The 25,916-nt window shown below is 45.1% G+C and overlaps 1 protein-coding gene across 3 annotated transcripts; it reads left to right on the forward strand.

Annotated features, from left to right (window-relative positions):
- Nucleotides 1-334: 334 nt before the first annotated feature.
- On the forward strand, nucleotides 335-25,713 carry LOC126556722 (moesin/ezrin/radixin homolog 1). Of its 3 annotated transcripts, none has more exons than XM_050212195.1 (7): nucleotides 335-413; nucleotides 16,201-16,380; nucleotides 21,555-21,829; nucleotides 21,909-22,215; nucleotides 22,308-22,895; nucleotides 25,237-25,449; nucleotides 25,532-25,713. In XM_050212195.1, exons 1-7 carry the CDS (start codon nucleotides 402-404, stop codon nucleotides 25,694-25,696), a joined length of 1,740 nt encoding a protein of 579 aa, XP_050068152.1. In that variant the 5' UTR covers nucleotides 335-401; the 3' UTR covers nucleotides 25,697-25,713. The 3 variants fall into 3 exon arrangements, with proteins under 3 accessions (XP_050068152.1, XP_050068142.1, XP_050068160.1); XM_050212185.1 differs by lacking the exon at nucleotides 335-413 and adding an exon at nucleotides 10,971-11,023; XM_050212203.1 differs by lacking the exon at nucleotides 335-413 and adding an exon at nucleotides 10,971-11,023 and having other exon boundaries at nucleotides 22,308-22,880.
- The last annotated feature ends 203 nt before the right edge of the window (nucleotides 25,714-25,916 follow it).

Below are 25,916 nucleotides of genomic sequence, written 5' to 3' on the forward strand. Positions count from 1 at the left end.
TGCGTCCGCAATCGCGCCACATTAAGGGTTGTTGAGAAATTGGGCGAATGATAATATGGGTGCTTCCCTCATCCGCATCTCGCAAAATGTACCTACCGTTTACTAGCGGAACGACTCTCGCTCACCCGATGACAGTTAGTGACATTAGTCCTGGGGAAAACGTTCGAAGCGCCTAGCAGCTAAATTGATCGATTGGACTAGGTAGCTTACAGCGAACGTTCCAAGAATGCTTGTCTAACAGATTTCTTCTTTCGCTTCTTTGCAGCAATACCAGACACATCAGCTCGTGACATTCCGCGCCCGTCCAGAGTCTCGCCCCAGAGAGGACTCGCCAGCGTATCAGTTCTTTCAACCCATTTCTCTTCCGGGCTAACGTGTAAACTACTATCAACCCAATCAAAATGCCGAAATCAGTAAGTACACGCTCCATCTGTTCGTTGTCGATATTATTGTCCATTTTTAGGTTAAGTCGGGGCGGGGAGGGTTCCGGATGTTTCGGAATGGATTGATTTTTTTTTACAATTGCCCTGTTATAACGTGTTAACCCTGAAGGGAGGGCGCTGCATCGCAGAAGCTTCCAAAACGATATATTTGTTTGCGCCAAGTTTTCCTCCTCCCCTGCCGTATGTTGCATAACTTAAGGGAAGACGTTTTTGGATATAAAAGTTCGTTTTGCTTTCTTTACTTTTAGCCGAATACATGCGGCAGCGGGGCGCTAACAAAAAAGGCCCATTATCTAAACAAATCCCCGATGCGTTGCGGTTGTACTTGAATGCAAATTGAAATGGAGCGCCCTGGGGGGATTTTTTGTTGTTGCTGAAGGACTATGGATATTTCCTACCCCAACCAGTCCCAAGCCAATGTGTGTGGAAGGCTTACATAACTGCGTTGCTCCACAGTTGTTGTGGAATCGTTCGGAAACGGTATGGGAAAAGTAGGCAATACTTCGATCGATCCGAATCGGATGTCTCCCGTATATACGTGTAATGGAAATCGAAGAGCCAGACGCGATCCGCCACAGTATCCACATATCGTACGAGCGTGTTTGCGTGTTACGCGTAAAAATAGTAAAACCGCTAGACGAGTTTCACTTTTTTTTTTCTTCTCTCTGTCTCGTTTGACGCGTACGCCGCAATAAAAGAACCGTCTGGAGCGTAAGTTGCTCCACGTTCCCGGTGTCTTTCGATCTTCGCGCGGTACACAACAGCAATAAAATTGCGCGATTTGCTCTCGTGTTTGTTGGGTGCGGCGTTTGAGGATCGGGAAGAATTGGAAGCGGATTGGATGAGCGGTTGCGATTACGCTAATGTGCAGAGCATTCGTGAGCACACGTGTGGTTGTCACACAGTCTGTAGTAAAGTCACATGATGCATATGGTGGTGCCTTGCTTGTTGTCACGGAGAACCGTAATTGCTAGCTTCGCGAGAACGTGCATCGGTCACCGTTCGATAATTCGCGGTGAATTGATGTGTCATATGCAAAAGGTTCTCGGTACTTATCTCTACCAGTACTGGCATAGCTCAAGATATTAAGTGTGTGTGTGTGTGTGTGCCTGTTTACAGAGCATCACAGGCACCATCGTGAAGTAGATTTTACATTGTGGTTATTCCATCTATCATCCACTTGCTTGATGGATCGAGCAATAATCTTAGGACACACGAGGTGCGAGAAATCGACACCTTCACTCGACGTGGATGACCAAGTGCGACAAGTGATGTCAGCTTGGCGATGGAATTAGCAAACCTCCCGCCCCCCAACCAAAGGCCAGCGAGAGCGTGTTACGTAAGCTTTGTCATCCCACAGACCATACAGTAGCACCACATCACACTCGTACGTGTTGCACTGCAGATGTGAGCCATGTGGTGTGGTCGCACAGTAAACATCTGCTATGGATTGTTCCAATTTTGCTGTGGGGGAGTCGCCCGATTCCGGCTGAACATAAGAATGAGTCGCGAGCTATTATGCATTGTTTGTCCTGGGTGAACGAGTGACTACGTAGTGAACATATGATGAATATTTTTGTTGGGCGTGTGTATGTATGCCTGGACCCGTAGTGAGGACTCCAACTACATGGTTTTTGCAAGTCTAGTAAGCAATTAGATGACTGGCGTGACCTAGAAGGTCGTTAAACCAAGAAGAAGATGTCTGGATAAAATATTCCACTGGCTTCAGGAGTCGGTGGACATAACATCATCAATTTTGGAAGTACGAAATAATTGATCTTCCCAACGAACCTTTTTGCCGAACTGTCAACTTTAGCTTCACATTTTTTAAAAACTTTTTTAATGAAAACTTCCCATACCCTCAAGGAAATGTTCAACAAGATCTCTTTCTCTCTCTCTCTCCATACACGTCTCGCTACAGGCAAAGGTTTGTCGGAAATCGAACGGCGAAACTGCACTGTAAGCCAATTAGTTTTTACCATATCTGTGTCTTGTGGGGATTTTCCCACAAAAGTCTTGCTCAAGTTCAAGTCTTGTTTAGCAAACGATTGTGACGTTTCACCTCCCCTCTGAACGAGAGAAAGTAATGAGCGTCTGGGATGTTTCTAGGTTGTTATATATTTTTTGTCTCTACAGCTACAGGAAGTGCGACTGTAAACTACCTCGAACCCCTCCACCATATCTATGTCTCATCCAAATGCTCAGGGATTCCGAGAACAGACCAACGCACAGATTTTAATGATCAAATTCAACAAACATTTGACGTACGCGTGGTAGTAATATGGGGGGGATGATGGCTCATGCATTGCTGTGTTGTCTCTAACAGTGCGTCACTGTTTGTTTAAGCTCTAATTGTTGTTTACAGTTTGCAGCGCACACCAACGCTACTGATGCCTCTGTCTGGCTGCATTCGTGGGTCTGTGCTCATTTGCAAATTGTCTTAAAAATAGTCCCGAGCATCGAGTGGCATCATCATCTTTATTTCACGTGCTATGCCTCCTCTGTCGCTCCCGGTTCAGGCCTCACTAGACCGCTCAGTACATCCTTCCAGCGGGGGTGCATGTTTCGGGAAATGTTCAAACACAGTGGCGCGTTGTGTTAATGTCAAACCATCAGCCAATGCAAATATTGTGCATTCGCGGCTTACTATTCCCTGGACTATCCGGGAGGGCAGGGAGAGGGGGGGGGGAGAGAGAGAGGAGGTCGTGGTGGGGGCTTGTATAGTCCAAAAGGTCTCTCTCATCTACTCGCAGTGCAAGCCCCGGAGGGAAGGAGTTACGATCGGAAGAAAAAAAAAAACCGGTCCTCTCCTCAGGAGGAAGCTCCAAGGACAGCAGGATTGTTTGCGAGGATGGTAAACCGGTAGAATAATTTGGTACAAAAGTCGGAAGGGGGGAGTTTTAAGTGCGGGTATGCACATGAAACACTCGCACATCTTTCCATGTCATCATCCAGTCCAGCCAATGTGTGTGTGTGTACTGATTCCTTGGTCCCCCTTTGTTGCCGCCGCTTTTTGCCTATTTTGGGTGCATGATTCATACAAACTGTACCGTCTCGACACCCACTGCATTAAAAACATACATGCAGCCAGTAGCAGCGAGTAACGAAAATAAAGACCGCCATCGTCATGCCACATGTGTGTTTGACGATGGAAAAAAGGTACCACAAACGTTGTTCCGTTTTAAAGTACAAAACAACGGGGGGGGGGGGGGGGGGGGGGGGATTGTAGAAGCAGAAAAGCAAACAAAATCAATGAGATCATTTTGGTGAATAAGTGTTTTGCGTTACTCACAGCAGGATGAATGCGTTCGCCGGTAGTGAGTTGCTCACTCACTAGTGGTGAGTGAGTTCGCCGGTAGTGAGTTGCTCACTATGAGTTAAGTATGGTAGTGAATATGGTTCACTATAGTGAGCTGGGTGGACACACCATCAACTCAATTGCCTTTTCCCAAATTTCGACGATTTACGGTTCAAATTGTCGGTTACTAATTTTTTTTCTTCTAATTATTACATTTGTGTGAATATTTATACTTATGGTTGATTTATATTTCCTAAACACAGTTGAACATTTGCTTAAGAGCGCATCCAAATGAAAAGAAATCTTTCAACACATCGTCATAACGCTTCGTAACGCTTTTTATTTATAACGGTCTATTACTTTAGTAAAAATCCGTACTTCCGATCCGATATTTAAAAAAAACGACCAAATAGCGTTGCATTTAATATGTAAGTGTTAAACATTTTCCCCTGCTTTGTTTGCTGCGTTACAAACCTTGCACACATGATGCTGGCACGAAACCCAAAGGGACCAACGTGGCGAACACACGAACAAGAACCCAAAAACTTCTGCAACAATCGCTTCTTGTCAAGTGCTGTGTTCTTGATAACATCATACCATGCCCGATAAGGGGGTTTTGAGAATGTACTGGCTCGATTCGATTCAACCGGTGCTAGCTACTGCCCAGGTTTCCATCGAATCGAGCGTGCAATGATTGAGCAGACAGTTGCAAAAAGACTGCAAAAGAGTAGGGCGGAAAAGAACTGTGCTCTTGTCTAGTCTAGTTCTTATTTGGTTGTTTTGTTTTTTGGAAACCGTGTTGTGCATGCATCGATTTATTGATTGCCCATTTTTGGGTAGGTAAAGAGTTTATCAAGCGGCAGTTAGATAAAAAAAAAGGAACAGTGCAACCCTGAAAATGAAGTAATCGATTGATCGGGGAATGATAACGAACAACGTAAACCTCACCGTCTTTCTTGATTGATAATTTTTGTTGCTGTAGAACTTAGCGTTTGACATACTTTTTAGTAACTGGATCGTATTATGAGGGTATCATCAGTAACATAGAAGCGCATCATTTTCCCAAAAAACACTTGAAAATCGCTAAACAACAGATCTGTAAAGAAAGAGTCATTGGTTGTTGTGGAATGTCGACCAAGAATTTCTATCTACATTTATAGCGCGCGCCATAACTCGCGGCTCTGCGTTATCTTATCAGTTTCTTGATTTCACCGAGAATGGCGTCTATTTCGATTGTTGCAACGGGTGGCATCGGGTTCGGCGACGCACGGCGCAACGCGGTGTGCTCTAGAATTGCTTCGCAACAGCCCTCGCGCTAGAATTTGTCCTATAAGACAAAGTTTCCTACTCCATAACGGACGGATACTTTCGGTGTACAAATTATCGGTAGTAGCATCCAAGTTGATATCCAGTACGAAATTCCTACGGCACACTACCTCTAGGGCATTCTTCGTATATTCCGATTCTAAACCAAGGACTAATCGATGTTGAATAGCTGAAAAAGTTTTCTTTCTTCTAACGTTGTTAGGAGGTTGATGTTGGCAAGATGGGAAGCTCATAACCAAGTCCTCTACTACACCCAGCACACGCACGCACATTTCGTGTGTGAAATGAAAACTAATTCGTGACGGCTTTCCCGATAACCTTGTACGCTACGGATGGAGAACACACTTGGAGCTGCATGAGCTTACCAATGGGTGGTTGCGAGAGGTGAATGACGGGGAAAGCCCAAAGGAGGGAGCGATTGAGTGGCATTGGCAAAATGACTCTCTCGCGCGAGGCCCCCTCGTCGAGGCAGTAAAACCTCGACCATGTGATTACCATTTCGTGCCGATCGTGCTGTCACGGTGGCGCCACCTGACGGGCTCCGGATGATAGTGCTAGAGTTTTTAGTACAAGATTGGCGCACGGAGTGTTCCGATAAAACTGTGCTCCGAAACGTGCCGTTTGGGGATCTCCGAAAGAACCTGGATTCCTAAGGGTCCGGCGACAACAAGCCGGCTTTTGAGGAGCATATGATACATGCTCGCTGTGTATATGCATTGCAGTTGATTCATACATTCCACACACTGTTTGTCATGCTGTTCCATGTTTGTTCTTGAAGTTTGCGGGTTCTCTGTGTTGAGTGTGTGTGTTTATGGTCATGTTTACACAGCAGTCATGCAGTAGAGAGATAAAGGGCACGTTCAGTCTCGATTTTTTGCTCCCGTTCGCGGGCCTTTTCCTCCAAGATCACTCGCCCTTCAGTTAGGTGGTGCTCCAGTGTGTGGCCGAAATTAGCGTTTTACGACCAAGAATCCGGACCAGCAAAGCAGAATTGTTTACTTGCTGGGTAACGAAATGGAAAAAATAATAACACCAACCACATAGACAACATGCGGGAGAAACCTCGGGAGGGAAACAGGCCGAAACCGGGCGTCCGCCCTCGCACATCGCTCATTTGATTGTTATGGGTTTAAAAAGGAAGGCCTTTTATTGTTATTTTCTGTGTTGTTTCTTGCATGCCCACCCAACGATCAGTCCGACGTTTAGCACTCATCTCCCCTTTGCACGCTGCTGCATACTAAACAATTCCGGCATAAATATTGTAGCCCGCCTACAATACCTCAATTATAATACTGCCTGGGAGGAGAGTAGGCTGGATGGGGGTCGCTAGAGGGATGAAGAACCGACTGACCAAACAGCCATCGTCGCAGCTGCACTTGACCTGATATGGATGCTTTTGCATGGTGGTGGTGGTGTGTGATGCAGCTGCTTCGTTGGGTGGTGGCCGATCAGCAGCCCCCAGTGCGTTATTTTTTTTTTTTGTGAGCACAAAAACCTCAAGAACGGATGGCCGACTCGCGTGGAGAGAGATAAGCGGAAAAAAACCGTTGGAGTTAAATTTGTAGTTATTTTACAGGGTTTACCACACTGTTGGGAAGAATACATCCGGCAAGGCAACTTTGAAGAACCTGAGGAACATCAGAAGTTATTGATGTTCGCGGAACTTGGTTGACTTGGACTTGGTCTAAATTTCTGGACCTTTAAACAGCCAATCCCCAAGATCAATTCCAAGAAATTACAACGAAGTAATAATATTTTATTTTGTATAATACCGTACCTAAACAACTATTCGAGAAGCATACCGGTGATAAATTCTGCCATCCAAAAAGCCCCTGCAAAAACTCTCTGCCCGTCTGCCACTAATTGAATTGGCCCGCATCATCTGGCACGATCTTGGCTGTTCGAGTTTTCTGGACACACTTCATATGCAAGTTACGCTTCGTGCACCAGGGTCGAATGTTTGTGTAAGTGTGGCCATCACGGGTGCAAACAAATAGAAAAAAAAAACGGCTGAGGGTCTCCTACAATGGTGGCCTCCAGCATACATCTTTGTCCAGAGCTAATCTGCTCGAATGCTAATTGTTTGCCGCACGAAGCCCCAACTCCACGTGGTGTTGTGTGAACTAAATGAAGGCGGTGCGATGCGATGGAGAAAGGGGGTGGGCGAAAGAGGGGGTTTTTTTTACAACGAACTATCTGGAAGAACGTGCTTGTTCTCGCAGATTTTCTTGCGATACAGATGAGCACAGAGGGCGAAAAGACATGAAGCTGTGATGAATTATTCATACGCCGTATCGCTGTATCGGTGGCACTTTGTAAAAGTTTGACACTTGAAGAAGCCCCCGGCTTCAGGCTGTCTACGGTACTTTGCGTACAATGTTTGGTTACAGCTGGGCGTCCATAGCGAATCTTGCTACTCCTTGCTTGATACAAATCATCCCCCTCCTGGGGAGATGTGACCCTGAGGTTTCCATTAGCGAGGTGCCGCATATAGATATATTATACATCATGTGATAACGCGTGCATCGCGTGTCTTAGCCTTCACCGAACGGTCACAATACGTACGCACCACTTTACCAGTGATAGAATGTGCTGCATCTATTAGTTTTTGCTTTCCTTGAAACGACTTTTCAGCCATCTAACTGGGAAGGATTCGCTGTGGTTATATCGCTTAGTAATGGACGACTAAACGCGAAAGTATTCCCTCCGACGCACGAGAACTTCTACTTTGTGCCATTTATTTTTGCTAGTTGTAATACACTAATGGTACTTCCTTAGGAAGAAAACACTTTCCCTATCATGCGTTTATTGAAAATGATGCCGGCTTCCACATGATGACTTCCGGTTTGGAATGCGCCGTTTAGCGTTAATTATCCCCGTTTCCTTCCACAATCCCCCCTCCCCCCCAGTACCCAAATTCCACGCGCTCAATGACGTTAATGACGTAATAATTGCCTGACAGTTCGGTGGGTTCCTAATCACACCCTGTCATGATGATGGTGTGCGCCTGCATGACTGCAATCGACGTGACGCTTTCTCCTTTTTTTACACTTTCACCCACCAGAAACACTTGGTGATTGAGTCTGACATCCATGTACTACCGGTACATGTGTATCATTGTGTGTGGGACAATGTTGTCGCGGTGGCTGTGATCTTTTTTTTTTCGGCGCTACGCACCAACGATGACCCTGATACTGACGGGTGGTACTGTGGGGTGGGTGACGCAAATCGCTTCTTATCTAGTGACACAATGATGCGGGGGGCACACGTCATCTGGTGCCGAGTTAATTTTTACCATCATTTGACGAACTTCATGGTTACAGGTGGTTCGTCCATTAATGTGAAGTTAATCTCATGCTTCTGCAACAAATAAACAAAAACCCAAAAAGAGCGCTACAGTAATATCCAACAGGTAACAAATGGATAGTTAAGCTATCGTATCGCATCACCAAAAACGGTTGGATTTTATGTGTATTTATTGTCCTCCCAAAAAAAAAAAAAAAAAAAAAAACAGATCTCGCCATCAAAATCTGCAAATACATGCTTCCGCTTTTCTACATCGCCCCAAAAGCAACCACACACAAATACACCGGTCTGCAACATGGCGGCTTAAAGGTTACTTTGTCCGTAGCCGTGCTTTGGGGGTTCGTCGCTTACGAGCTCGTTGCAGTTTTTTTTTTTTCTGTTTGAATGCGCTCACCCGTACCTTCACCGTGCAAGATGTTGGTGTAGTAGTGCAACTGCTCACCGTCTTCGATCATCATCTACCGGTAAAGAGATGAGATCACAGGCGCGATATCGCGCCCTGAAGGCAGTGGGGCCATGCGCACGGGTCGTGTAACGCTCTCTGCGAGGTAACGCTTCCCAGCGGCAGTCAATGTCCAGAGGTGGTAACGCAAAAGATATGCTGTGTCAACCATATGGGATGTCTGACTTCTAGAGTGGTGAGAGGAGTGCCTGTTGCTTAGAATTATCTTCCCCCTTTTTTTTTTATTTCCTCGGCTGCATTTTGTGGCTCTGCGTGCCGTGCGTTTGAATGTATTGTGAGAGCGTTACGTTACGGTGCCTGTACAACACACAGGGGTCGATATATCGTGGGGGACGCTGTGCTTCTAGTGAGTCGCGCTTTGCGTCAGTTCTTGCGCAGCCCTCGAAGATTACGGACTCGGTGTGTGTTTAACTCGTACCTGCAGTGTGCACTGGTGTATACGTGTGTCTGTGTGTTATACTGCTTTTCTAGTGCGTATGGTGCGTACCCCGGGGAATAGACGGGTGCTGTGCCATACTGAATTCCTTTGGCTAACAGGAAACGCGCGAAAACACGTGCGGAGTTTCACTCGAAGAAGCCATAGAAGCCTAGTGCTGCGAATACCATTCAGACTATACATGGGTGTTGTGTGCATGTGTGCATGTGTGTCTGTTGTGTACGAAGGAAAGGACATTAGAACTGATTCCTCCACTTTTTGGTGACGGTATCTGTTTCAAGTAGAGGAATGTGACGTTTAAATTTCAATTAGATGTTTTAAAAAATGACCACAGAGAGTGTGTTGAACAACGACTTTTGGACCGTCCGGTTCATGATAGGGACCCGCATCAGGCGGTTGTAAAGATGTCTACGTTACATCGTGCTGTGCCGTTTTACGTTACTCTTGCACACCTGCCTACCTGGGGTCCCTTGGTGCCTTTTCCTCGCTCGTGTCGGTGTGTGCGTTTGTCTGGATGATAAAAACGTACCAGCAACCGAGGTATTGTCTGCCTGTTTTGCTATATAATTTTATAGCACATTTTGTGGATGGTCGGTCGGTGGTCCCCTCCTTTATGGTCATCTTCTTTCAAATGTGCTCTCTTGATCCGCCATCATTCTGTCTCTCGCGCTGTATTCCGGATGTTCTCGCCATTTTATTTTATTTATTTTTTTGAAAGAAGATGTATCTGTAAGTCACATGGGATGAACGCGTTTCGCATCGAATTGTGAATTTACGAGCGATGATGGCGTACAAAATGTGCGTCTACTAATTACGTTTGTGTGTTATCTCATGGGCAATGGATAGCTTGTGGAGATGGGTTTTGCGTTGTGCATGCCGTTCTTCTCATACAGAGCCAGCCTTGCCGCGTGCGGACCATTTCGGGCCGCACTCTCGTCTCTCTTGCACAGGGACGGTTCTTGCTCTCTCTCGCACGCATCGCATGTCGGCGCGCGAGAGCCAACACTTTTTTGAATTTTCATTTTCAAACGTTTCAAACGGTCAAAAACCACCATTCGTGTGTGTGTGCGCGTCATCCTCTTCTTGTACTGCGCGTTTAGAGCGAGGCTAAGTGTTTGCCGGGTTAAAATTCGCACTCAAAACGAACGAACTACTACTACACGAGCGCAGCAAGTAGCGCAAAAAAGCAAGATTCTTACCACACAAAAAAAGCCTTCCTTTTTCGTGTGCTTTTGTGTAGTATTTTAATGGCTTCGGGTTTTTAGTGTGTAGTGACATTGCAACTTCGTGTTAACGAGATCGTTTAACGTTTATGCTAATCAACAACCAACAACAACAACAGCAAAGACGCTCTGTGTATGGTGTTTTACCTGTTGCATGTGTGTACGTGTGTGTGTGCGTGTATATAATACGCGTGAGAGATGCGGGTGGGAGAGATTTGAGCAGCGCAGCACTTAGTACATATCAGCACCGTTCCAAAGCAGCAGAGCCTCATCTTCATCAAAGTTTTCTTCAATCAGCCAAACGTCGTCCAGCAAACAAGCAGCAACAACCCATCGATCAGTATTTCCAGGTGCAGGTTGACTATTAACCGCCAGTGTTAGCAACGCGTCTGCGAGTGTGCGTGTGTGAGTGCGTGCCGTGTGCGAGCGAGTGAATAGTGTGTGACGCTTGTGTCTCTGCATCAGGTTCCTAGTGGAAAAGTGTGTCCATTTTCACACCGAACGAAAATGGTTGCCAGCGGTAAAATGGTAAGCTTACGCGATTCGCCTGTGATGTTGCGCCGTTGTATGGGGGAAAAATACGTTCCGGAAAAAAAAGCACGTGCTCCAAAAGCTTGTTTGAGGTTATGTTCTTAGGGGCTTCTTGATTAAACTTACTCAATGAGGGCTTTGAAATTTTTGATTTCGATGTTAAATTACTTCTGCTAGTACGTGGAAACTCACTGTTATCTGATACGATCGTGTACAATTCATCTACCATCTCAAACGCACGTTTCCCAAACTCAAGCGAGATCACGTTCAAGATGGGGATGCGTTGCCTGTGTGAAATAAAATGGCAGCTGAACGCGGGACGCGCCGAAATTATGGTTTGCTGTGCCGCGTGCATATACATGCGCAAATATCGATACGCGAACCTTCTCTCTTGTCTCCGGTTTGCATCCTTTGAAGTCCTTTTGGTGTTGAGGAAGCATGCAACTGCTCTAAAGAGAGCGAGAAAGAGAGAGAGAGAGCGCGTATGAGGCAAAAAGAGCCGAACGCCAGTTTGAGACCTTATGCGCCATGGTTGTATGCAGTTGTGTGCAGTATATTGCAACAGTGCGCAACTCGGGGCACACCACACTGCGGGCAAATAAATCAGGTTTCGGAGCTGCGCGCGAATGTTAAGAGAAGAGACCCCAGCAGAGAAACCGGTTAAATAATTCCGGCTTACAAAATGAAAGGAAAATCAAGGCAGGAGGAACGAGCTGGAAGAAGAAAAGGGTGTCTACAGGGAAAGGGAATATGGAACGAAGCAATCTGACTCTTTCTCCCGCTTTCGGATACACACACGCACACACATATATATTGACCACATCTGGCTAGCATCGTGGTATTCTTTTTTATGTGGCAAAAGGTAGCAAAGACGGATGCTGTACGGCGACAGAGCGAACATGATCCGATGGAATGTCCGTTGAACATATGCGTCCTCCGGACTAGTGATGGGTAAATCCTCATTTTTCTCGGAGTCGGATTCATCCGAGGTATTCGGAGATAGAGGAGTAACTCTGGAAATTTTATTGACCGGCGCGGACGTACAAAAAGGGTGTCATGCTTCCTCGTACTGTTTTATTATTAGTTGGCTTCATAACGATATCGTACAAAGACTATTTGCTTTACCTAATCGATTTCTTCAACAACTTTTTTTTTGTTCCTGTTTTGGAGTACACCCCCTGTCACATGGGACAGAGTTGCCATGGGACACTTTAATAGTTTTAGGATAATAAATAAACTGTAAGATACATTTCCAGCCTATTTTTTCTCCTCCTTGTTTGCGAAAATGCGGAGGTGACACTGGAATTACTCCGGCGTCGACAGCGATTTCGGTTTTATTTCCTAAGCTAAATCCCCAGTATACTCAGGAGTAATCCGAAGTAACCTTCAGTTAATTCCGCAGTGCACTTCGAATCCACTCCGGCCTTCCCACCACTACTCCAGACACGTTGGATGGTCTACACATGTGTGGAGCAAATTTTTGTTTTTTTTTCATCCGGCCAAATGTACGACTATCGCAAGTGAAGATTGGTCGCGGTAACTCTTCTTTTGGCAATCGAGAACTTCATGCGATCTTCATCTGCCACTTCTGGCTTCCTTTAATTCCCGGTCGTTTCATCTGTTAGCATTCTACAGACCGTCTCTTCTTCTTCTTGAGCTCTACGATCTCGAGAGACTTCATTTGACTTACGTTTGCCCGTAGTCTGGGGCGAGATTTGACACCGGTTCTTACTACCGGAACCTTCCTCTTGGTCTAACGACCTTCTGGATCACGTTGGCCATCTTATGGCTTACTAGACTTGCTGATACCATGTACTTGGACAATCAGTCTTTACTACAAGGGGTCGGTCGGAGTGTTATACATTGTATTACGCAGAGCAGTTATTTGAAAGAAATAGTGTAAAAGGTCGGAAACTAATCCCACCCAACCCAACATGTGTAATAAAGCTCTTTGGAGGTCGTCGTCCAAATCGCATTTTAGAATGGGTTGTCAGGCGGCGATGAAAGATCACTATCCACAGTATAGTGATCCCGGCGGTGGTCGTCCGTGACGTGCTTTACCGTTGATTGCACAACAATACAAAAGCCGCGCCGTACACCACAGGGGTCAGAACCGGTACAGAGGTCTTGCGACAACGGGGGCGAACCGCGCTCATCATAACCTTGAGCCCGTTTTTCCGTGCGTACGTGCTGCTATTACGCCGGGGGACGGTATGTGGAGTTCACATTCTAGGGAGAACCTAAACCGGCGGCAGACCAGTATCAGAGGCCCTTTTCGTGTACTCAGGCGAGCGATAAATCATCCGCTGGTCGGCCATAATGTTTACTGCCTACCGATGCTGCCTTCTGCTCGAATACATACGCTACTAGATAGTAGCGTTTGTAAAAAAAACGCAATATACTTCTGCAATAGTACACACGTTCGATTATGTGACAGAAAGGTATTTCGATCGAGAGAGAGAGAGAGAGAGAGAGAGAGAGAGAGAGAGAGAGAGAGCAGCATCAAGTCGAGTAATATAGCAAAAGCCAAAAAGTTAGACTACCCGCAAAATCTGGACTAAAGTAGAATCGTTCAGCAGGGAACCGGTGTAGGATGACTGATGCATTATCTGCACTCCACCAACTCCCTATAGTAATCCCCAATGGAACACCATTGTTTGCCACAAATGAAAAGAAGTGGGGGTGGGAAATCAATTCATTAATCTTTCCCCATGGACGACATCGAAACATCGAATGGCATTTGAACGGAGGACAATGGACATTGGCTGTGTTAATCTGGTCATTAAAACCTTCGCGGCGAGAGGTGAACTGATGGTTCCTAAAACAGGTCAAAGGGAGCGGTAGCCTTAGTTCTTCTCCGTGAGCTGGGTCAGACTTGGGGCGCAGGTGACCGAAAGCCGCAGAGAAGCGTCATGTTTCCAATTGTATGGGTGTGTGTCTGCCAGGGACGTAATTGGATTCAGTAGTAATCTGTACTATTGGAGAAGTACCGCAGTGTACTTGGAGAACGGCGGTACTCAGCAGTTTCGATCGATTACTCTTTGCCCATCCGAAAGACAGGCGAAAACCGTACCATTAGTGCTGTAGTTTAGCAATTGGAGTTCTACTTAGCAAGTTGGGCGGTATACGCACCAGTTTCGAAGCAAAGGTCGCAACAAGTAGCTCAGCGGGAATCACCGATTGATTGAGTAGTCTGCGAAAAGCTTCGGAAGAGTCCTTCAGCGCATTCGAATCCCACATAGAAAGGGAAAACAATCGTCACATGGTCGTCCTAGATTTTATTATACATACAGAGCACGTACTTTGGGTGCGCTTGTCTCAACTGCAATGCGGTGGGCAACACGTGATCACCATCAAGAATACTGGTTGAACGTTCCCCTGTCGAGTTGCAGTAGGATCGATAATTGATTGTTTTTTTGTTTTTGTTTTGCCATATACCAGAGACAATGTGTCGCTTTTGCTAATCTTTATGCGCTAGAAGAGGGACCGTGTGCACACGTGGTTTCTGCGTCTACTGTGTGTTTGGTGAGGTAATCACACTTTGTTCTTTCTCTTAAAACTGTTCAATTATAAGGCAGCCTGACGTCCGATTACTACAAACCAATACAATACTTTGAGTGACTAATCTAAGTGTCAGACTGACATCAGACACATTTGCTGAATCCACTGCAGGCGGTGAATGTGAGTCCTGATTATGATTATGGCTCTGCAGGTAAGCTGAGTCTAGGCATATGTGTATCGTTTACAGATGCGACATAGAGCATGTGTGAATTTAGAACATTTTGAATCACAATTAATTGCGAAACCAAAAATGTGAGAAAACCTCACGAAGGTTCGTCTACGTTGTACAGTTTGTTTGCTTTCCCGAAAATGAAAAGAATTTGTGTCGGTTGTGAAATAAATGCGTCTCGTTTCAATGTCCGTTTGCTACTGTGTAGCAAAGTATGTCTCCTGCAGTAACTGCTTCTCGCTCTTACGACTCTAAATATGTCGAAATTCTCATCAATTTCGGGGACACTCCACTTTGGTATACTACTAGCGAAAAATGCTTCGAAGCTTAACAAGTACACGATTTCCCCGGATAGTCATATATTTGTCCCATTAGTGTTCAAAGTGATTACAGCGGGAAAAAAAGGCCCACGATTAAAAGCATACAAAATACAAACGATAAAGACACTGTAACTACAAACGATGATTGGCGCCCACTCAACATCCTCGACCGAAATGGGCAATGGGGTATAGGGCAGGTAGGGTTCTCTTATCTTGCAACACTCTCTGTCGCCTTGTCTGTGGCGTCAGATTGTGGCGTTGTTGCGCAACTCCGTTCTTATTTATCGGAAAAAAAGGAAATGGATGTACGAGATGGTGCTAGAGAGAGAGAGAGAGAGAGAGGAATAGAGCAGGTGTCGGGAGTCGGTTTTATGAAGCACTAGTTTATGGTTATGGTCCACTGCCACAATCCGGTCAGCTAACCTTCCACTCATTTTTATACACGTCTCAAAAGGCATGCGGGAGGTAGTATTATTTGCACCCAATTTCCCTGATCACTTACGGGCAACAACAATGACTCCCTTCCTATGTGTGTGTGGCTTGTTGGGGCGATGAAGGTCGGGAAATGAGCTGGTAGGCTGAAACTCAACTGAGGACTCTGTGAGCGCTATTCTATTTAAAAAAAAGTAGCCCCGCACTTTTCTTCAATTCAAAGTATATTTCACGAGTAGGAAAAATAAATCGTCGTCTACATCATCGCTTTAGTTTATCTGGCTTCGCCCACTCGAGGTAGCTCTTCGCCCTCAGTGACCGTGGAACTACCGGGAGCCCTCACCTCTCACATGTTGAGTGTGCAGTTGCCCTCTCCTCTTTAAAAAAAAAGCTACTTTACGCAACATTAGTCACAACCATTCACAACAAGCGAACGAGGTTGCTCATTATCGCTGGACGTGCTTTGGGTACTGTATTTCGGGGGCAACGGGAGTCCTCAAAACGCGAGTGAATGAATAGTGGATGAATGAAGGACGCTTTGTACGCCATTCCAGCATATAGGATCATTGGACCGTCCTATTCTAGAGATTATGTATCCAGACACTAAATGTACTTCTATATTCCTACCAATCATCGTACATCACCTAACACTCATACGTGCATTCTCGTACTCTTTCGCCTTTTCCTTACAGATGAACGTGCGCGTCACGACGATGGACGCGGAGCTGGAGTTCGCGATCCAGCAAGGCACCACAGGCAAGCAACTGTTCGACCAGGTCGTGAAGACGATCGGCCTGCGAGAGGTCTGGTTCTTCGGACTACAGTACACAGACTCGAAGGGCGATAACACGTGGATTAAGCTGTACAAAAAGGTACGTTCCTGTAACGCGCGTAACACAGTGTGCGCTCTAGTGTATGTTGTCTTTTTAGCGCTTTCGGTATGTGTGCGCATGATTATCGCTCGGGGGAAATTTGTGTTTCTCATCGTCTACAACGAACGGCTTGGGGGTGCATATCCGCCAGTCACGAGATTAAACGATCGATTCTTGGGATTGCCGTTGGCTTGATTACTTTCCGGTTTTGTTAATCACCCGTCGGACCTGTATCGCTTGTAATCCATCCCCCTTCCACCATCCTAGCATGACGAGTAACTGTTGGCAATTTATTTTCACCGATGATGTGTCGCTGCTCGATCAGTGATGGTGGCTCTCTCTCGAGTGTTGGCAGTGATAAGGCATGAGAGAAGTAACCATGGCAAACCTCGATGATGATGATGATGACTAGAGGCCAACGTACGTCCGAGGACTGCCATGAGATCATCAATCGTGCTCAGTGTGAAGCAAAAGCATGTAGCAACGTAGGTCCTGGACAATCCATAGCTTAGACAGTAGGGAAGCTATTTCGAAAGTAGCTTGCAATTGCGCTCCTCCACCCAATCTAGTCGAACAACCTATTAAGCTAAAAATGGTAACTGCGTGAATTAGCCTCTAGCGTAGATATGTGTTGATCTTTCATATCTAACTCCACTGGTAAATACCTTTACTGTTACGTTTATTCTACTTGTGCTTACCTTATTTCGGGGGACTCTCGTTCGCTCTGCCACGTAGCCGGAAAATGTCATCTGTAAGCATATGAAAAAGATCGGCAAGATCATCAAGCGCAACATTGAGCAGCATCAGCATCGTCTGCTGAGTTCCAGCCTCACCAGTAGTAGTAGTAATAGTAGTAACGGTAGCAGCAGCATGAACGGTTCGAAAGTCGCTGGACAGCGGTCATCAATGTCCTCATCGTCTAACACCCTTGACGGGGATTCGGATTCTGACGAGGATGATCTGGTAAGGTTGTTAGGTTCAATGTGGTCCCGTTGAGCCGAGCGTGTATCATGAGAATTGGAGGAGATACAGTGTCACAATCAGAGAGAGAGAGAGAGAGAGAGAGAGAGAGAGAGAGAGAGAGAGAGAGAGAGAGAGAGAGAGAGAGAGAGAGAGAGAGAGAGAGAGAGAGAGAGAGAGAGAGAGAGAGAGAGAGAGAGAGGTTATACTACGAGCAAGGATGACTAGCAAGGAAAAATTAAGCTTTTGTGATTTAGAAGGAGTTTTACGACGTTTACTTAACATAAAAGATCATTTCAACCCAACAGTCAGGCGGGCAGGTTTTACAACTCTTTGCATTGGCGGAAACGCTATTTTGTTTGTCCAATCTGCATGTCGAATGCTACGGACGGGGAGAGCAAGCAAATATTGTTTTTTTCCGTTTTACCCACCAAACGTGGCAATAATAATCGACCATATGGAATTCAGTTTTACGAGTTGCAGCAGCTGCGCCTACGATTGTTTGTGTTTCCACAGTCCGCTATCGGTACCGAGAAGTTTGTCCCGAGAGTCCCTGTTGGTAGTGTTTGCGTCATTGCGGACCGTCCAAATAAAGCGCACCAAAAAATACACGCAGCGGCAGCTGAAATAATTTGCAATGTTCTTGAAATGTTCGCTCTGCAGCAACTAGCCGGCCGACAACAGATGGGTAAACCATGTGAGACTTTCTGCAGTCGGAGAGTGGAATGGTGAAAAGAGTGCTTATTTATTTGGAGACTTTGAGATTGTTTTATTGATCCTCAACCGAGTTTCTGAGGTCTTGTGCTATTTGGATAAGATTTTTCACGATGCCATAAGCAACGATGTCATGACAATCATGCCATATATTCCAGGTTCGACGAGGGTGTTAATAATCGTCTATCTAACTTTACAATATTGTAAGCACGTCATAGGTATAGGTATCACGTGATGTCTTAAGAACTACTGTGACTCAGCTGACTGCATTAGGGACCGGATACTGTCAGCGAAATAAGCAGACCGTAGCAGTCACCATTTATTTTCCTGATCTTACTCGGTTCACAAGTTGGGTTTGACTCAGCTCAACAACAACCTCGTGAGGATAGTTCCCAGGACAAAGTCTAACTGTCCTAACTGTATAAGCTGCTGCTTCACGTCTTTTCTCTACTGCATAAAGCTTACGGCGCTGATGGCTCACGCGCTCAAGACGAAACCGTCATCAGCTTCTTCCATCCCTTTCTGCGCTTTGTTTCATTGGTTAGGCTGATGCTGGTAGTTTCATTTCCCTAATACTGGTTTTTACAACCTTACTATAACTGCAAAGACGAAATGACGCAATACGTTGCTTGGAACACACTGTTGCTGGCCGCCGATACGATGACAGCAATGCTCAACCGGAGACACACAAACGCACTAGTCATCTTGTGCTCAGGAAGAGAACTCTGGTTAATACATGCGCTGTGACGCAATGTGATAATGAGCTCTGAAACATTGCAACATGCGATGTGTGAGACGAAAGGCCCAAAATGAACGAATCGAACGAATGGACCAAAGTTCCGACAAACTCGGAGAACAAGTTCTGGCGTAAGAGAGAAATTAAGATCAGCAATCGGAGATCGACCAAGCATATGTTTATTATGTCAAGCAGCCGGGGTAGAACGTAACAGACGAGGGAACATATAGAACGCAAGAAATCTCAATGCCACTGAAGTAATTCTTGTACATTGCAATACGCGTGTTTCAGAAGAAGGCTCTCTGTCCTTATGTACCTTGATGTTACCTTGATTTTTTCTTCATCATCACACTTCAAACACAAACCTTAGGAATGCGTCTTGGTGTTGTGTGACAGTTAAAAAAGCATACTCAACTAAGAAAACATAACAACAACAAAACTCAAAGTGGAGCAGTTTTTGTTGTTGCTGTACTCGCTCGATAAGAAAAAAGGGTACAAGTAAAGATAATGGAATACTGTGTGGTGCCTTGCCTCGTTGCCAAGGGTAGTTTTTATAGATGGAACACACCGTGTTTCGACAGTCATATAGTAAGGCAAAGTTCGGTATTATTTCCCTTTCGTTTTGCGGAGGACTCAGGATGCTTCCTACCGTCTGTAGCTTAGCATGTGAGCACAGGGATAAAGGTGAAGTTGTTTATAGGTACTATTAGTACAAAATTTATGAATGCAAGGATCAGTCGAAAAAATGTCTACTTTACCGAAGTTCGTACTCTCCTCATAGGTTTAGGTTGTTTGACATGCGTTAATTGTGTTAATTAAAATTAGCGAGCAAGATCCATTATGAAATTGCTAGGTGTGTGTGTGCATATTTTGAGCTGTATATGTGCAGGCATGTAGCTTTTTTTATTGCATATCATCTATTGCTGAGGTGTGTATGGATGATATGTATATACATGTAGGATGATGTTTCGTCCATGAATGTCCACCACCTAGAGATATCGGAGCCTGGCCTTGTACACGGGACCATCACTGTCACAACGAATCAACAAGTTTGCAAACACGTGACACACGACGGTTAAACGTTTTGCTACATTCTTGTTCGAAGTTTGGCGCAAATTAATGCCAACGCATTAGCACCACTCCCGGCAGCAAAAAAAAAAAAGAAGCAAAAAAAAACAACACATATTTCATTTTAGTTCAATGCCATGCAGTTTTTAGCCTGCACACATTTTCGCAGCACCCTAAAATCACTCTCCCGAACGAATCGGTGGATAGGACGAAAGAGAGAGAGAGAGAGAGAGAGAAAAGAGAGCGAGAGAAAGAGGGGGGGGGGGGGAGGGGGCGACAAGGGAGTGTACTGTGTTAATCAACAACACGCAGAATAATTCACCAGTGCGACCGCAACAAACACACGATTTTCCAGCACATTAGCGTTATCAACATTATCGTTATCGTCGTAATTAACTCCGCTAACAGCCCCACCATCGGATGCGAAATGAAGTAACGCAAAACAAAACTGCGTAGAGTGTGTGCGTGTGTATATGTGTGTGCTCAAGGCGTCATCTCCATCCATTCCATCTGTTATTATCTGCACACCAGACAGAGGTATGGGCCTTAACTTCATCCGAACCTCGGGACATCATTGCACTTGTGCGATCGTGCAGTACTCTCTGCGAGCTGGATTCTCTTTCTATTCAACATTTTCCCATAGTCCGTCGCCGGATGATTATGGGTTTGGTATCGGGTTTTTGCAGCTCCCTCACTTTGACTAATTGGAGAGGGTTCGTCGTCTATGACAATTGCTATTACCAAGAGTTGATGACTTTGAGAGAGAGAGAGAGAGAGAGAGAGAGAGAGAATGAAAAAGAGAGGGAGAAAGAGAGAGAGAGAGAGATAGAGGAGGATATATAAAATAGGTATCAGAATGCCTGACAACGCCTAGCTTTAGACTACGTTATGTGCTATGTTCTTGCATGTTGCATGGTTAGAGTTAGGAAAATGCCTTTTTATGCCTAGTTTGGCATATAAAACTCTTCTGGTCGTCCATATGATGTTAACATACAGTGAGCGCCACCAGTGATTTCGATACTTCTTCTAGGTATAACTTTTATTTGAGGGATGACCAAAACTATTTTGAATTTATTGTTTGAACTTTAAAAATGATGAATGATCTTATTTTATGATCTTATGTGCTTAGCCATTTTTTTCATCAGAATCGTAAAAAATCGGCTAATATCCGATTTACTGCTTCATCCAATGACAGCTATGTGTTCCCAAAATGTTCAACTAACTTGTACAAAAAAAACTTGGTCAATTCGTTGAAAAATGGCTTCAGAGTCTCATTTTTAGCTGATATCCAATAGCAGGTGTATATGTCTCCTTTCGTGACTCTTAGTCTCCTTTCGCTCGCCCTTCAAAAAATAACCTTCTCTTCAGGCGATCATAAAAACGGATACAGTTTTCATATTGTATATGTTTCTTTATATTCCGCATGCTGCATGTGTTGACTTTCTCATATCACGTACTACGCCCACGTGTCTGTGTGTATGTGTGTTTTGTATATAAACGAGAACAGACTGGATCCACGCCGTTTTCCAAATGGGTAACCGTAAAAGCATAATTTTCTATCAAATTTACAACCGGGAAAATCTTTCTTAACCTTTCCGCATGCTGCATTACACGCTTTACGTGTTGTGGTTCATCACCATGGTTTTTTAGTAATACTAATGTTTGCTTGCTTCTTTCACACGCCACGCCTTATTAGGTGATGAGCCAGGATGTGCAGAAAGGCGACCCGTTGCTGTTTAAATTTCGTGCCAAATTCTATCCGGAAGATGTGGCCGAGGAGCTGATCCAAGACATCACGCTGCGCCTGTTCTATCTACAGGTGAAGAATGCGATCCTTTCGGACGAGATCTACTGCCCGCCGGAAACGTCCGTGCTGCTTGCATCGTACGCCGTCCAGGCACGCCACGGCGACTACAACAAGGGCACCCACGTACCCGGCTTCCTGGCCAAGGATCGTCTGCTCCCGCAACGGTAATACCACCGAAGATTTTGTTATGGGAGGAAGAATCACTTTTCCCAATTTCTAACATTCAACTCTGTTATGTTGCAGGGTCATCGACCAGCACAAAATGTCCAAGGACGAGTGGGAAAACTCGATCACGACCTGGTGGCAGGAGCACCGTGGATTGCTGCGCGAGGACGCCATGATGGAGTACTTGAAGATCGCGCAAGATCTGGAGATGTACGGCGTCAACTATTTCGAGATTCGCAACAAGAAGGGTACGGAGTTGTGGCTCGGCGTGGATGCGCTTGGGCTGAACATCTACGAAAAAGAAGATCGCCTGACGCCGAAGATTGGTTTCCCGTGGTCAGAAATTCGCAACATTTCATTCAACGACCGTAAATTCATCATCAAGGTTAGCTCGCTTAACTCTCCTTCGATAGTCCCTTTTTTCCAAACAATCATCGTGACCGTGATGATGTTCTCTCGGTTTTGTTTGTTCCACAGCCGATCGATAAGAAGGCACCCGATTTCGTGTTTTTCGCACCGCGCGTTCGGATCAACAAGCGCATCCTGGCACTGTGCATGGGCAACCACGAGCTGTACATGCGCCGTCGCAAACCGGACACGATCGACGTGCAGCAGATGAAGGCACAGGCCCGGGACGAGAAGAACGCCAAGCAGCAGGAGCGCGAAAAGCTGCAGCTAGCGCTGGCGGCCCGCGAACGTGCCGAGAAGAAGCAGCAGGAGTACGAGGACCGGCTGCGCTCGATGCAGGAGGAAATGGAGCGTAAGCAGGCGAACCTGAGCGAGGCGCAAGACACGATCCGCCGACTGCAGGAGCAGCTGAACCAGGTGCAGGCGGCCAAGGAGGAGCTCGAGCAGCGCCAGAACGAGCTGCACGAGATGATGCAGCGTCTGGAGGAGACGAAGAATATGGAGGCGACCGAGCGGGCCAAGCTGGAGGAGGAGATCCGCGTCAAGCAGCTTGAGATGCAGAAAATTCAAGAGGAGGTTACGCTCAAGGATTCGGAAACGAAGCGTCTGCACGAGGAGGTCGAGGAAGCGATACGGAAACAGGTAGCTAAGTGCAGTGTATGTATCGCTCCTTCCATCCGTTTTCCAATCCTCCCCATCTCCCCACTTTCTTTCGTTGACACTGTGTGGGTGTGGGTGTTTCTCTCTCTCTCTCTCTCTCTCTCTCTCTCTCTATCGCTCTCTTTCAGGGAAATTCAATTGATAGGTGGTAGCGGGCCAATTTTACAGAATAGCGAAAGTGAATATGAAATTTTCAATCATTCGTGTAGAAATACCCAATATTGTAGCGAATCAGCGAAATTTGATAGGCGGCTTAATTTTTTTATTCATATCATTTGCACGCGCTTCCTATTTAACTATTTTTTATGATTCGCTTACGTGTTGGGTGTTTCTATATCATAGTCGAAGATTTCATACTCGCTTGAGGTATTCTCTAATGTTGACTCGCCTTACCGTATCATTTGTATTTCCCTTTACTATTGCATTTTCGTCTCACATGTGCACATACATGCCATCTTATGCAATTTATAACCAAACAATCAATTACATTCCATCGAAAAGAAAGCAATCACAGCAAGCCTCTGGGTGCGTGCTACAAGTACTCTAGTTAGTGCAGTATCATACGCTCTTCACAATAAGCACTGTAACAACTCGAACACACACACACACACGCGCGCGCGCACTCACATACATTATTACATTCATTCGTGTTTTATTTGCATATTGCAAATGTTAGAAAACATTTTTACTTGGCCACGAATAAAATATTAAATTATATCTGACATATACCCAACAATTGAACCCACACAAACACAAGATAAAAATACAAACAAAACACTCTTTTGGCTTTCGATTGAATTGATTGTAATTGGTTGCAGTAAAGGTGTGCGTGTCCTTACTGACAAAATTGCCTTAATAACCACTATTAAGGCTTTTTCAATACAAATTTGCCTTAATAGTGCCATAATACGCAGATTTTGTCAATTAGGGTGTGTATCTCTGACAGCTATTTATGCTTCTTTACACTATTATCGCTAGCTATTTGGAGTGTGATAGACTGAGAGATGAAGAAACACCTCTCGAACGAAGTAAAGAAAGTGCCGGGACGAGATTGGAAATGGGGAAGGAAGCGTACACAATAAATTACATTTCAGCAGTATATACAACAAAAAAAAAACAATTGAAAAATTGCAAAATGGCGCACACGGTCTCTCTCCTATACACGACGCTGCACATCCCATCACCTTTATCTCGGGGACGAATCTCTCGGTAGCACACATGGTTTTTTGTAGGTGCAGAATCATTGCGTGCCCGTGTGTCTCATGATTCTCTATGATCAATTAAAAGCTGGAATCGCGAACGAAACCGTTAAAACACCGTTTAACAGTGGTAAAAAATTAACCGCAATTGCTATAAAATGCCCGACATTTTATTAATTATTATATTTATAATTTTATTTTTAATTTTATTTATTATTATTACTGTGTTTGTTAAACAGTCGTTAACGTGGAGCAAATTTGCTTCTATCAAATGCATCTATTTAGCTCAGACTACTTTGTGAATGATGCTTTGCAAGTGCTAGCTCGTTAAGAAACCGTTCCAAAAATCTCTTGTTTGATTGAGTGCCGCTTCTAACTTTATCGCTGGATATGGAAAGTCAGACATATTGACCACAAGTTGTGCTTCAGAAGGGTATTTTTTCGATAGGTTCATCCTACCTCACGAGTGCATAGGAGTGCCCCACAGTCGCACTGCATGACTCGGTGGGAGGACTCGTGGGGCACCGATGAGCTCGGGATGTTATTATATTTTATCATTCCCCAATTTTCTTTGAAACCTTAGTTTCAGAGCATTGCAGGAGATAGTGTCTTCTTGATAATTATATCTAGGCTTAGGTCTAATTATATATCCGGCGCACATTCCCAGCGTATAGAAAAGGGTGACTCCACAGTATGTAGCTGATACATCTACACACAACATCTTATAAATTATCGTATTGGGAGTACGGAAAACATAATCACACCTTTGTGCAAGTTGTCTAATTTCCCAGCACCCTGCCACAAAAAAATTACATATTAGCGACAAATGCAATCTTAAAGAAGCTGGAATGATTCGTGTGAAAAATCTCAGTTTGACATGTGCGTTCGTCTAGTCGTATGCTGCTAAACCATCGTTTATTTGAACAGAAAAGAATATCTAGATGAATTTGTTTTAACAAAAATGAACTTTTACCGACGTCTTTCGACGTCGACGTTTTTAAAATTGGTTAAATCTTTCGCGATTCCAGCTAATATGTATATTGTCGTCCAGTAGAAACCTCGAATTAGGATGTGTTACTAAGGGTTTTTATTTTTTTTTGTTTCTGTTCGATCTGCGTCTTTGCTGCGGCTTCATCCAGAACGAGGCTGCTGCTGCATTGCAGGCCGCCACAACCACCCCGAAGCACCACCATGTGGAAGAGGAGGAAGAAAATGAGGAGGAGCTGATCAATGGCGAAAATGGTACGCAGGACTTCTCCAAAGACTTCGACACGGACGAGCACATTAAAGATCCGGTAGAGGAAAGACGTACGCTTGCCGAGCGCAACGAGCGTTTGCAAGACCAGCTGAAGGTAACGTTCATGAATTGTCGTTTTTACGGACCGGTGTTGGAAAATGATTCAATAACACCTCCTTTTTTTAAATTGCGACCAGGCCCTCAAGCAAGACCTCGCTTTGTCGCGTGACGACACGATGGAAACGCCGAACGACAAGATCCATCGGGAGAATGTGCGCCAGGGACGGGACAAGTACAAGACGCTGCGTGAAATCCGCAAGGGCAACACCAAGCGTCGCGTGGATCAGTTCGAGAACATGTAAAAAAAAACAAGAACAAAGGATTCTCGCAACGTCCGCATATAACACATACAGAAACACAAAAGCGAATCAAAAGCAAAAAACTCCTTTTTCAACAGGAGAAGGTAACTATCGACGGAAGAAGACAATGCAAAACAAGCAAACAAAAAAAAATTGCAAAAGAAAAGCACACCACCAACCCTCCCCCCAACTTTTTCCCCAACTCTTCATCCAACCCTCCTCC

The sequence above is a fragment of the Anopheles maculipalpis genome, chromosome X (assembly GCF_943734695.1).
Source record: "Anopheles maculipalpis chromosome X, idAnoMacuDA_375_x, whole genome shotgun sequence".
Classification (NCBI taxonomy): Eukaryota; Metazoa; Arthropoda; class Insecta; order Diptera; family Culicidae; genus Anopheles; species Anopheles maculipalpis.

Bases quoted from the DNA above. Each gene is read 5' to 3' on its own strand.
- LOC126556722 (XM_050212185.1), top strand. From the start codon at position 11,003: ATGGTTGCCAGCGGTAAAATG. The intron at 22,216-22,307 runs GTTAGCTCGCTT...TTTGTTCCACAG, and splicing joins ACCGTAAATTCATCATCAAG to CCGATCGATAAGAAGGCACC. The intron at 22,896-25,236 runs GTATGTATCGCT...GGCTTCATCCAG, and splicing joins AACAGGTAGCTAAGTGCAGT to AACGAGGCTGCTGCTGCATT.